Below are 13,505 nucleotides of genomic sequence, written 5' to 3' on the forward strand. Positions count from 1 at the left end.
GGAGAGAGAGAGAGAGAGAGAGAGAGAGAGAGAGAGAGAGAGAGAGAGAGAGAGAGAGAGAGAGAGAGAGTTGATAAAGAGATAACACTGTTGGAGGTAAAATTAATTATTTGATATCGAGATGAAACTATCTAAGAAAGAGAGAGAGAGAGAGAGAGAGAGAGAGAGAGAGAGAGAGAGAGAGGGCAAGCGAGGGAGTGTCTGTATATCATCAATACTAACGAAGCTCATTAAACTTCTGATTAGTCCTGTCACGCAACCCCATGTAAAAAAAAAAATAAATAAAAGGCTCACTTGATTCGCTTCTGACGCGTTCAATTGACTTCTCCTCCAGCGTTGGGGAGAACAAAAAGACTCGATAGAGACAAGAATAAGACGTAAATGAAAATCAGTAAATAAAATAAACAATGAATAAAGAGATAAAAAAAAAAAATCAGCTCGTAAATGAAGCTGGAACCACCTTTGTCGCTACGGCCATGCGCCTCAGTCCACTTACCTATAGGGGAACAGAGAGAGAGAGAGAGAGAGAGAGAGAGAGAGAGAGAGAGAGAGAGAGAGAGAGAGAGAGAGAGAGAGAACTAGTTTCTGTCTCTAATGCCAGTGCCTGTTACACTGTTAGTGTCTGACTGGCTTCACTCTGAATCGGTGGGCTCATTGTGGTCAAATTGGTGGTACGTTGGTTCAGTGGTCGTGTCTCGAGTCGTCTCGGAATGGCTGAAGGAATTCCTGTGGTTGATATGGGGAAGTTGGGTAAGTGTGGATACTGTATTATTATTATTATTATTATTATTATTATTATTATTATTATTACTTATTATTCATGATGAGCCTTCATGCTTATAGAAGCATCTTGCAAAGACGTAAACTTATACAGTATATACATTATATATATATATATATATATATATATATATATATATATATATATATATATATATATATATATATATATATATATATATATATATATATATATATATATATATATATACTATACATTTGTGTATTTGTGCGCGCGTGTGTGTGTGTGTGTTTGTGTGTTAAACAACCATACTCATCAATTGCCAATACATAGATTTTACAGTAAGCATCATCACAAAACAACCACAAACCCAGCGAAGTTGCACAAGCTAGAGAGAGAGAGAGAGAGAGAGAGAGAGAGAGAGAGAGAGAGAGAGAGAGAGAGAGAGAGAGTTTAGGAGAATTTAGAAAGAGATGGGAAGAGAGATTAAAGTAATATGGTCACCATATTAAATAATGAGGTTGGTGTTAGCGGCCGGGGGTGGGGAGTTGCGTCTGGTTAAGGAATGGATGGGTAGTAGAGAGATGCCTTACTTGGTTGGGTACCCTGGTAGTGAGGGGGAGTCGGGGGAGGGGGTAGGTATAGGTATCTGTGAGTGTGGGAGGGGAGCTGGATAACGGGTTGGTACTGTACAAGTACTCTTCATGAGATAAAAAAACGAATCACTGGGAAACGTATAAGATGAATAACGAGACTTGAGTGATAACTGAATAACTGATTAGATTTCTTCTTTTTTTTTTTTTGGATGGCGCAATGTGACCTTAGTAGGATGGCTTAAAGAAGAGTTTATAAATCGAAAAAAATATATATAATAAAAAGTTAGTAAGTTGGCTTAAAGAAGTGTTTATAAATAAAAATAAAAAATAAATAAATAAATAAAAATCAAGCATACAAGTAAACTTCACTATGCGTGTTCCCCTGTGATAGATATGACGCTTTGCATGTCTTTCTGTAGAGAGAGAGAGAGAGAGAGAGAGAGAGAGAGAGAGAGAGAGAGAGAGAGAGAGAGAGAGAGAGAATCAGTAATGTGTATGTGTGTATATATATATATATATTATATATATATTTATATATATACATATGTATATATATATATATATATATATATATATATATATATATATATATATATATATATATATATATATATATATATATATATATATATATATATATAGAGAGAGAGAGAGAGAGAGAGAGAGAGAGAGAGAGAGAGAAATCAGAGAGAGTAGAGAGAGAGAATTTATATATATATATATATATATATATATATATATATATATATATATATATATATATATATATATATATATATATATATATATATACATGCATATACATGCACATACACATACACACACACCCATATATATATATATATATATATATATATATATATATATATATATATAGAGAGAGAGAGAGAGAGAGAGAGAGAGAGAGAGAGAGAGAGAGAGAGAGAGAGAGAGAGAGAGAGAGAGAGAGCGAGCGAGAATCAGATTTATTTCTTTAACTAGTTACATTCATCAGGAACAAAATATTGTACCTCCATTTCCCCTTCCTTTCGTCAGTCATACTGTTCAACCTCTCTGACTGTATGACTTCTTAGTGCAGCTGTGGGGCCTATGCCAGGGCCACCTTTAGATCATTTCACATCACCCCTTGTGTTATCGGATCGCTTTATATCCTGCTGTCCAACCACTCGAGCTTCATCTTTCACCATCTTTAGTTCTGAATGGCCAAAAGGGGCCCAGTGCTTGGCCTGACGACAAAAATTTCATAAAATATCATCATAATCAGCAATAAAAAACATCTGTGAATAACTAGCAAAAAGTTAATTTATGCTTTCTTTCTAAATCAGTCCTACAAAACAAATAAATATAACAATGATTTTATTGCAGTGTATTTTATTACATTTATCCTTCTTCGTTTTAATTTTTTATTACGTCTCAACATTTGTCTTTCATTTTTCCGTTTGCAGTACAATTTCTCTATGTATTCTTCGATATCTATTGTTTTAAAAGTTGCCATAATAAATAACTGCAAAAGTCTTTCAGTTTTACAAATATCTATTCTGTGTAACTTGTGTTCCTTACGGTTTTGTATGATAAAATGGTTCTATTTCTTAATATTTTGGCGCTTGTCCTGCATATTAAAATTAAAAACGACTATTTTAATACTTTTCTTTTTATTTTCATAATTTGAATCTAATCCGCATAACGACAATTTCTGGAACTATTCAGCTTAAAAGTATACTATTAAAAAAATCATCTTTTTAAAATATCTTTAATTCTAACGTTTTAAATCTGTCCTGCACGCATCCTATCAAAAAACATGATTTAAATACACGCAGTTTCAATGCGCACATTATTTTCTCAGTATTTTAATTTTCACGTTTTGAAACTATTATGCATAAAAGCATACTATTGAAAAAAAATATAATTTTAAAATACCATTAATTCTAACGTTTTAAATCTATCCTGCACGCATCCTATCAATAACCGATGATTTAAACACACACGAGGTATTTAGGTGCAAACATTACCTAAGGCGATAATCTGAAAGCACCGCAATCTTCAGCTTATGTTTACATGGCAACTTCTTCTTCTTCTCTGCCGACTCCGTAGGATTCCAAGCGTCCCTCTCACCCTCAGCGTTTCCGGCACTTGCGCTCTTCTGCAATTCTTTCGTTTTATCAGAGAATCTTCCTCTTCTGGCAATTCGTGCAATTCTTCAACGATTTCTGTCAACTGTTGCATTTGCTTTTTCAAGCATATTCTGCTCTTGGGTGTGACGTGAATTGGCAAATATCTGACAGAGTTCCAGCTGACCAGGCTTTATCTTTTTCCAACGCGTTTATGGAAATCCGTTGCACCGGAGATTAGTGCTTGTGTGTGTGTGTTGTGTATGTGTATAAGCGCGTGTGTGTGTATGCATGTGGGTTTCAGGCTCACCCGTATGTGTTAGGAGTTTGTTTTATGTATGTGTGTGTACTGTATTTCGGAGTGTGTCTGTGTTTTATATATTTTTGTATGCTTGTATGTTTGTGTATTCATATATATATATATATATATATATATATATATATATATATATATATATATATATATATATATAAAATATATATATATATAAAATACACACCTCTCATTCTTTCAGGGCTTGGCAGCGACTCCCACTGGAACAAGAACGAGAAAAAGTTGCCAATGAAATTGCTGAGGCCTTCAGGAACGTAGGTTTTGTTTACCTGAAAACCACGGGATCCCTAAACAAGCGGTAGGTTTCTACTCTATGTCTGTTTGGTTCGTTTCAGGCACTGTGGCTTAATGAGACCTATTGCAATGAACTCACTGAAGCATTTCTCTCTCTCTCTCTCTCTGTCGGTCTCTCTCTTAGGGAATGAGACGTATTACACGATATGGCACAGACTAATAAAAAGCCATTCACCTGCGCCCCCCTCCTCTCTCTCTCTCTCTCTCTCTCTCTCTCTCTCTCTCTCTACACATTCACGTGGTTTAAACTGTAAAATGTCACAAATAGTTTATTGATTGACTTTCTTTTCAGGTAATTATTTACTATTCTTTTTTCTGTGCTTGAATATTTTTGTTTTTCATTTGTGCTTTACAGAAAAAAAAGAATAGGACCTTGATGAATGAAACTTCCATAATCTGGCAGCTCACTCAAACGAATTGAATTGAATACAGAATTTAGGCCAAAGGCCAAGCACTGGGACCTCTGAGGTCATTCAGCGCTGAAACTGACAGTAAAAGGTATGAAAGGCGTAACAGGAGGAAAACCTCAAAGCAGTTGCACTATGAATCAATTGTTAGGAGAGGTTGGAGGAGAGTAAGATGGAAGAAAGAGAACATGAAAGGAGGTACAGTAAAAGGAACGAAAGGGGTTGCAAAAGAACCTGCAAAGAGCCTTATCAAGTAATGCCTACAGTGCACCGAGCAATGTGCGCTGACGGCACTAACCCCCCCCCCTACGGGGTACACTCAAATGAAAGCTAATGAATAACTGAACAACTTCTTTTCCTTTTCTCTGAACAGATCGAAGAAATCTTTTCTTCCTCGAAGGAGTTCTTCTCCCTGGACCAAGAACTCAAAGCTCGGTACAATCGAGGCGTGACAGAGATCCAAGGGTACACTGAGGTCAACAGAGAGAGGTGAACGATTTCTTTTTTTTTTAAACTCACTGAAATATGATGAAAGGGATTATCTCGCATACGTTTTCTCCTCTCTTTTTTCATATTTTTTATTGGAGAAAATGTACAATATTTTACAGTTTTAAGTCTTACAAGCAGACTTCTATCAGAGTTGACTTTTTACCAAAAATTAACAAATATAAGTTTATCCTACCGTTGACTTAAATTTACCAAAAATTAACACATTTTTATCCTACCATTGACTTAAATTTACCAAAAATTTAACAGATATAATTTTATCCTACCGTTGACTTAAATTTACCAAAAATTAACAAATATCCTTTTATCCTACCTTTTACAAACTTACAAAAATTAACAAGTATTTTAGCCTACGTACTTAAAATTTTACAAAAATAATCTTTTATTTTGACTTAAATTTACCAAAAATTAACAGATATAAGTTTATCCTATACCGTTGTTTTAAATTTACCAAAATTAACAAATATAATTTTATCCTACCGTTCGGGTTGACATCAATATTTTACATTTTTTAATCTGTCAACGTTAATATTTTTAAACCTTATAAGATTTTATCAGTATATATCTATTTTTTGTTCTTGATTTTAAAACCTTCCAAATGCCTTCGTTTTCATCTTTTGTTCCTGCTTTGTGGAAGTCTTTGTAGAAATATTCTCTTTCCTTTTACCGGAAGTTTGTGGAAATATTCCTCTATTAATTTTGGGAAGTTTGTGGGAATATTTCTCTATTAATTTTGGGAAGTTTGTGGAAATATTCCTCTATTAATCTTGGGAAGTTGTGGAAACATTTCTCTATTAATTTTGGGAAGTTTGTGGAAATATTCCTCTATTATTTTTGGTAAGTTTGTGGAAATATTCCTCTATTAACTTTGGGAAGTTTGTAGAAATAATCTTCTATTAATTTTGGGAATTTTGTGGAACTAATCCTCTATTAATTTTGGGAAGTTTGTGGAAATAACCCTCTTAATTTTGGGAACTGTCTAAATGATTTTGGACGCTTCGAAAATAGCACAGATTTGTGGAAATATTGCCCTTAATTCTGTAAATCGTCTGATACTCCTTATAATGTCTAATATTCCTTGCACATTTTTTTAGGCGTTTCCACATTTATGAAAATACCACTCTTAATTCTGTAACCTGCGTAACAGTCCTCCCACATTCTCTTAGCTCTTGCACATTTTAAGGTAACATTATTCCTAATTCTGTAAATTACTTGACATTCAGTTAGTTCTGAACACCTAATGATATACACTAATTATAAGGCAACCACTGACTCTATCATCTTCTGAAATCTGTAGAGAACTTTCACGAATATGGGTCCCCACATTTGTTGATAGGGTTGGGTTGTAGGTAACAGAACGTTTGGATTCCTGGGAAATTTACTTAACCAAATCTAGTACTGTTCCTTCTACATTACTATTATTATTATTATTATTATTATTATTATTATTATTATTATTATTATTATTATGCAGAAGACAACACCTTATTCATATGGAACTAGCCCACAGGGACCACTGACTAGAAATTCAAGCCTCCAAACAATATGGTGCTCATTTGAAAGAAGTTACAGAAGATAATAAGAATACCGGAAGAAGAGCTCAGTTATTAGAAGAGAAAAACAGATAAATTGATAAATTAAGAATAAATAGACTGATTTCTCTTTTCCTTCTATTAATTCTAAGCTTGAAATGCTTGAATATTTGGGTATGCACAGCCTAATATTAGAGGGAGGAAGCTCATAGGAGTCAGGGAATACAGAGGGAGGAAGCGAACTCCGGAACCTGGCTAAGATCAATGTGTCCATCCCAACAGATTAGATGACGTCGGCATGATGCCCGCACGGGCACTTGCACGAAGGCGTCAGAGAGAATTAGGGGCCTGGAGCGGACGTAGGTTTAGTGGGCATGATTATGGTAATGTAAGGAAAGAAATCTGAAGCTTGAAGTGGAACTCTGGTCTCTTCAAACTTAATATCGTTTTCCACGATACCCCCAAAATACCACCTGGGCATCTTTTGCAGGCTGACCTCCGAAAGAGATGCCAAGGAACTGCGAGAGAGCTACGACATCCGCGGAGTGGACGGGATGTTTCCAGAGGAGGTGCCCTCCTTGAAGTCGTCTGCTTCCAGGATCATCCAGTACTGCGTCGACCTTTCCAGGCGTCTGCTGACTCTCATGGAAATAGCCTTAGGTATTTCTCGCCCTTTTTGGCAAAGTATCGACTAAGCATTTTTTCCATTTTTTGAGTTATTTGCATCGACGGCGATTTTATCAATGAATTCCTGTTTCAGCTCAATACCAAGTGTCTCTCTCTCACCATGCTTCCTGGATGGTGAGAGAGACAGATTTGATACTTTGTTGAGACAGGAAGTCAATGATAAAATCAGCGTCGATGCAGATAACTAAAAAAATAATGCATATTCGACATTTTGCCAGAAAAGGGACAATTAATTTGGATTAATGCTTTTGTGGTGATACCAACCTGCCCACATCCACTTTCGTAAAACTAACACACACACACACACACAATCGATTCCTTCGTCATCCTGCCCACATCCACTTTCGTAAAACTAACACACACACACACACACAATCGATTCCTTCGACATCCACTCCTCCCGGGGGGGAGGGGGTTTCAATTCCAGAAATACCAAATTCCTTCACCTAATGCATAAAGCATGCGGCATTTACTGGAATATTTCACGCATCCAACAGGCTGTAAAATAAAAACGCCCCCAAATTAAAATAATCCATACACACTTTCATACTGCCTGGAATAGCCAGAGCTTCTTTTGACTGAATATTTCACGTCCAACAGGTCTAGACCGAAACTCTTTCGGGTCGTCGCACCAAAGGATGTTCGGAGAGAACAACGCGACCTGCCTGAGGCTCCTTCATTACCCTCCGCTGTCAGGGAAGGATTGCCAGGAGGGTCTTATCAGGTGTGGCCAGCACACGGATTACGGGACGTTCACGCTCCTATTCCAGGACTCTATGGGAGGTCTGGAGGTAAATATGGGGTGTGTTTTTTTCCACGGTTGCTAGCGAATTGTGGTGGGATTTTTTTTCTTTCTTTCAAGGGTTGCAAATTGTGGTGGGATTTTTTTTCTTTCTTGAAGGGGTTTGTAAGACGTGTCTAATTTCAGGGTTGTATTCGTAATAAGACTGGGCCCTTTTTTTTTTTTTTTTTTAAACTGGCTTTGTATTAAACGTAAGACTTGGCTTTTTTCAGGGTTGTATCCAGTGTAAGACTTGGCTTTTTCAGGGTTGTATTCGGTGTAAGACTTGGCTTTTTTCAGGGTTGTATCCAGTGTAAGACTTGGCTTTTTCAGGGTTGTACTTAGTGTAAGGCTTGGTTTTTCAGGGTTGTAGAAAATTGTGGTGTGAGTTTTTTCTTTCTTTCTTGAACGGGTTACAAGACGTGTTTCTGGGTTGTATTCAGTATAAGAACTGGCTTTTTTCAGGGTTGTATTCAGGGCAAGTCTTGGCCTTTAATTATTTGGGTTACTGTAAGGCTTGGTTTTTCAGGGTTGTAGAAAATTGTGGTGGGGTTGTTTTGTTTCCTACTCGAAGGCGTTAAAAGACGTGTTTTTATTTCGCCGTTGTATTCAATGTAAGACTTAGCTTTTTCAAGGGTTGTATTCAGGGTAAAACTTGTCCTTTAATTTTTAGGGGTGCATTCAGTGTAAGATTCACCTTCCCTCAGGGTTAAGATCAACATACGAATTGTCTTACTCCAGGGAATTATTCAATATACAATTTGTTTTTTTACGAGTTATAATCGATATATTACATTACTTTTTTTCAGGGTAATATTTAATATAAGACACGTCTTATTTCCCGGTTACATTCAAAATAAAACACGCTCCATTTCTGAATTATATTCACGGTAATTTACGAGTGTTTTCTCAATGTCCAGGAAAAAAAAAGTTAGATTTTATCCCGTAAGAAGCGACATTTTATCAGTTTATAAGATCCAGTGAAAAAAAAAATCTTCACAATCATTTATCGCATCTTTTTCTTTCTCTTTCAATATTACCCACTTTCGCTTATTTATTCTTCCCTTTAGGTCCTGTGTTCTTATTTATATTCTCTCTTTTTAGTCTCGTCTTAAAAACAAACCAAAGATTTTCTTTCTCCTATATCCCATAGCGGGGCGTAAGTGTACCACCTACACTGTACTTTGTGAGGCGCACCGTAGACAATACTGAAAGGTCTTTGGAGACTTGTAGTTTTCAATCAATCCCTTTGAACTTTCCCGACTTATTTCTCATTTACTATATTGCTCATTTAAGAACAAATCATCTAGTACTGCCTTAAAAGAGTGCAGAATTATGATCTACCTTTCTGATTAAAACAATCAATAATAATCATAATAATCATCATAAAGATTATTATTATTCTTTTAAATATAATTTTTTTCCAGGCTTCTCGACTTATCTCCAATTTTACTCCTCATTCTAGACTAAATCATTACGAGCTTTTCTGATTAAAATACTTAATGAAAATCATCATAATATCAATTATGAAAATTATTTTAAATATTTCTTTTTCCAGGTTTTGAATCGGGCTGGAAAGTGGCTTCATGCCGATCCCATACCGGACGCCATCTTGGTCAACATCGGGGATCTTATGCAGTTCTGGACGAATGACGAATTCGTGGCCACGGTAAGCAGTAGGACCTCTCTCTCTCTCCCTTCCTAATTCCTCCTACTTTCTCCTCTTCCTGTATTTCTTGTATATCTTCCTTTACGTCTTCTGTCTAGTGTATTTTCTGCCTGAATAACCGACTGATCGCTTGTTCTGCATTATATCAGCACGGGCTCTTGTCCCAATGCGGCCGGTAAGTTGGGATGTTGTTGAAGGGATCAAGAGGGCTAGTGTGGACCGCTGTACTCGGGCCAAATGTGTCTTATCTCCATTGCCTCTTAGGGCTTCCTACTGTTTGGTCAGTTGTCCTTTCCCATATAAGGCTGGTTCTCTTCCATTTTCATCACAGGTCCAAACCATTTAAATTTTCGAAAGCTTATTGCAAAAAAATTAGTACCAGTCTCAAGTTTGTTTTTTTCAAACGCCATAATTCTCAGAATTTTCTGTAGCTGAAGGCTAAACGATTCTATTTTTCTTCCACTAAATAAAGTTTATGGCTGCATTTCCTTGACATTATAGGTCCAGTGAAATGTCGGGTTCTTTTGTACATGATCCATTCCATTGTTTAGTTTTATCTGTTATATTCCTTATCTATTTATTAACTTTGTCCTGCGTCTTTCCATTATTTTCCACAAACAAACATTCTACCTTAATTTGCATATTAATGCCCTGTAAGGAATGATCAATAATGAAGAAACATTAATAATAGTAATTTTTCCTTTCCAGGAACACCGAGTCCTAGTCCCCAAAGAAGAAATTAGGCAGAGATGTGCCAGGCAGTCAGTGGTCTGCTTCGTGCATCCAGACGATGAGGTCCTGATTAAGCCTCTGAACAATTCCTCCATGTACACCCCAGTTACTTCCAAAGAACACACAAACAGGAGATTCCAGGAGACTTACGTTTACTGAACAACTATGAACGTTCCAGCCACTTCCAAAGAACCTGCACTCACTTTCCAGGAGACATGCGTTTACTAATCCCTTTGCCCTTTGACTATTCCAGTCACTTCCAAAGATTCTTTATTGACTTTCCAGGAGAGCCATGTTTACTAATTAATTTGCTCCATGAATCCAGCCACTTCCAAAGACCCTATATTCACTTTCCAGGAGACCAGTGCTTACTAATCCCTTTTGCTCTAAGATTATTCCACCCAGTTTCAAGGGAACAACACTCACTTTCCATGAGATCTATGCGTAAGGCCAGATTCCAGGAGACTTAGATTCACTTTTCCACCAACCAAGTACATTCCAGAAGCTTCTAAAGAATACGAAATGAGTAAACGTCAAGAGACTTCCATTTAACAAGCCATCTTTCATGCGCTTTCCAATGACTTCCAAAAATTGTATCCACTGATTCCAGGAGACTTACATTTATTGGTACATCCCCCATATACATTCCAGGGAATTGCAAAGAACATACAACTAGATTCCAGGATACTTACGTTTACCAAGCCATCTTACATGGATATTCCAGCTACTTCCAAAAAAACATACACCCAGATTTCAGGATACTAAAACAAATCAACATATTCTAAATACTTTCCAGCTGTTTACACAACATACACCCAGATTCCAGGAGGCTTAGATTCAATAAGCTGGCTTCCATTTACGTTGCACGGGCTTCCAAAAAAAACATACAGACTATATATTTAAGGGGAGTTAAATTTACTATTCCATTCTTCCAACACACCCAGATTTCTGGAACTTACATTTTCTCATTCATCTCCCACGTACAGTCCCGTGGCTTCCAAAAAACACACACCTTGGAGGTTCCAGGGGATTTATATTTGCTTAGCCTATACAAAGCCACTTTCTAGGCCGGAAATGTTTAATGTTTAAAGCTCATTATCTGTAATCCTAAATATTGTTAATGGAAATTAAAAATAATAAAGATTATTAATCCACAGGAAATTTATCATTAGAGTACCAGTTTGAGAATGACTCTCTCTCTCTCTCTCTCTCTCTCTCTCTCTCTCTCTCTAGATGTACTGAACTGAATTCACATAACTTCAAATCTACCTTCAAGTACCTGGAAACTTTTGAGGATGAAAAACAGCCAAGTGAATTTAAAAATGAATGCCTTCGCATATTCACAAATGGGGCCCAAATGGAATTTACATCTTTAATTAATATTCAGCATACCACTAAAAGTCTGTAAACATATATACAAAAAAAGTATCTACGGCTCTTTTATGTAATAGCAAACGGATATTTTAAGTGAATGTTACCTTCGATTATTTTGATAACCATTCAGCTACTGGCAAATCTCTCACAATTGAAGTGTATCTAGTGTTAACAATTTAAGTGAAAGATATACATACGTGTGCCCCGTGTTTATGTTATAAAGGAATATCAAATAAGTACTTGAAAATATTATGCCATATATATATATATATATATATATATATATATATATATATATATATATATATATATATATATATATATATTTATATATATGTGTGTGTGTGTGTGTGTGTGTACATAAGGGAAATACGTTAGTATCAATTACAACACCTGTTACCTGTTTCATTGCCCACAACAAACAAAAATGTAATAAGGTTCATTTAAAAAATGATTTTATTTCAGAATTACTCCAAATTACATTTTTTTTTTATTGTGACTCGTGATCTGAATCAGATTATATTTCATTAAAAATTTAATACGGTTCATTTACAAATACGATTTTATTTCAGAATTACTCCACATTACTTTTTCTCCATTGTAACTCGTGATCTGAATCAGATTATATTTCATTAAAAATTTATATATGCATATTCCCACCTTTTTGTTACTACCATTTAAAAGATTCACGATTCACTTTAAAATTTTATCCCAGATAAAAGGCAAAAACGTTCTGATTACTTTAATACTCACTTCGCATTCGCTGCTTGCAGTTTGTACTAGATATCGTGATGCTGAATGTTGAGATTCACATACTGAATTATAAATCGCCCTTCCTGACACTATCGGACGTCCATTAAAACGTTTGAATATTGAATAACAAAATTCTTTCAGGTAACTTTCAGAGACAGATGTTTGTTCTCCTGATGTGAATCTCTGTACACGTTTAAATCTCGTTTTTAATCCTTTAGTAAAAAAAAACCACGTGCCTTGTTGTAAAGGTTTTTGATCAAAGCTGAATTCTGTCTTCTTTCAGGTCAAGAATTTATTCTGAACTGAATTCCTCCCGTGTTTTTGCTAACCTTTACAAAACCCAAAGCAACCACCATTTTAGAAATTTATCCTGACGTGAATCCTTCCGCGTTATTCAAACCTTTACAAAATTGACATTACCCCAAATGCATTTAAAGTATTAAGTTCACACGTATTCCCAGGCGTTCGGTATGCCTCGAACACTGACAAGCCCCTCCGGGTTGATTTTTGTTTTCAGCTGAAGCTAAAAAAGAATTAAAACGAAAGAGAAATTTAACTGGTTCATGTCAGCCAGTAGTTGACAGAATCAGGTGCCTTTTTCATATTTCACGACAAAAGCTCGAACTGAAACGGAGAGTTCTGATGCTGACAAGGTATTCTCATCTCATACGGGAAGAGATGAAACATTAACGTTTGATCTCTCTCTCTCTCTCTCGTTACTTGTAGATATATAACTGACGGCTGTTCGTAACTTTTGCGTAAATCAAATCAGGAATTCATGACAACAAAGGTTTGAGAACCTTATATAACGTTCTTTTTCGATATTCGATTAAAAGAAAACCAAGGTACATTTCCCGATTCCAGGCAACAGCAATAGACTTTTGTGACGCTTTTCTTGAATAATGAGAATTTTCTTGAAGAGTAGAGAGAACTGTCACTTCAAAATGAAACTAAACCAGAGTAGCAACTTACAGGTCGGAGAAATGAGT

General features: G+C 35.8%; 1 protein-coding gene across 1 annotated transcript; it reads left to right on the forward strand.

The window, feature by feature from the left end:
* The first annotated feature begins 545 nt into the window (after positions 1 to 545).
* Positions 546 to 11,545, forward strand: LOC136832319 (uncharacterized). The gene is made up of 7 exons (XM_067093226.1): positions 546 to 750; positions 3,962 to 4,078; positions 4,855 to 4,970; positions 7,011 to 7,180; positions 7,808 to 7,998; positions 9,547 to 9,657; positions 10,366 to 11,545. The coding sequence occupies exons 4-7, from the start codon at positions 7,075 to 7,077 to the stop codon at positions 10,546 to 10,548; spliced, it is 591 nt and encodes a 196-aa protein (XP_066949327.1). The 5' UTR covers positions 546 to 750; positions 3,962 to 4,078; positions 4,855 to 4,970; positions 7,011 to 7,074; the 3' UTR covers positions 10,549 to 11,545.
* The last annotated feature ends 1,960 nt before the right edge of the window (positions 11,546 to 13,505 follow it).

The sequence above is a fragment of the Macrobrachium rosenbergii genome, chromosome 49, assembly GCF_040412425.1.
Source record: "Macrobrachium rosenbergii isolate ZJJX-2024 chromosome 49, ASM4041242v1, whole genome shotgun sequence".
In the NCBI taxonomy this organism is placed as follows: domain Eukaryota; kingdom Metazoa; phylum Arthropoda; class Malacostraca; order Decapoda; family Palaemonidae; genus Macrobrachium; species Macrobrachium rosenbergii.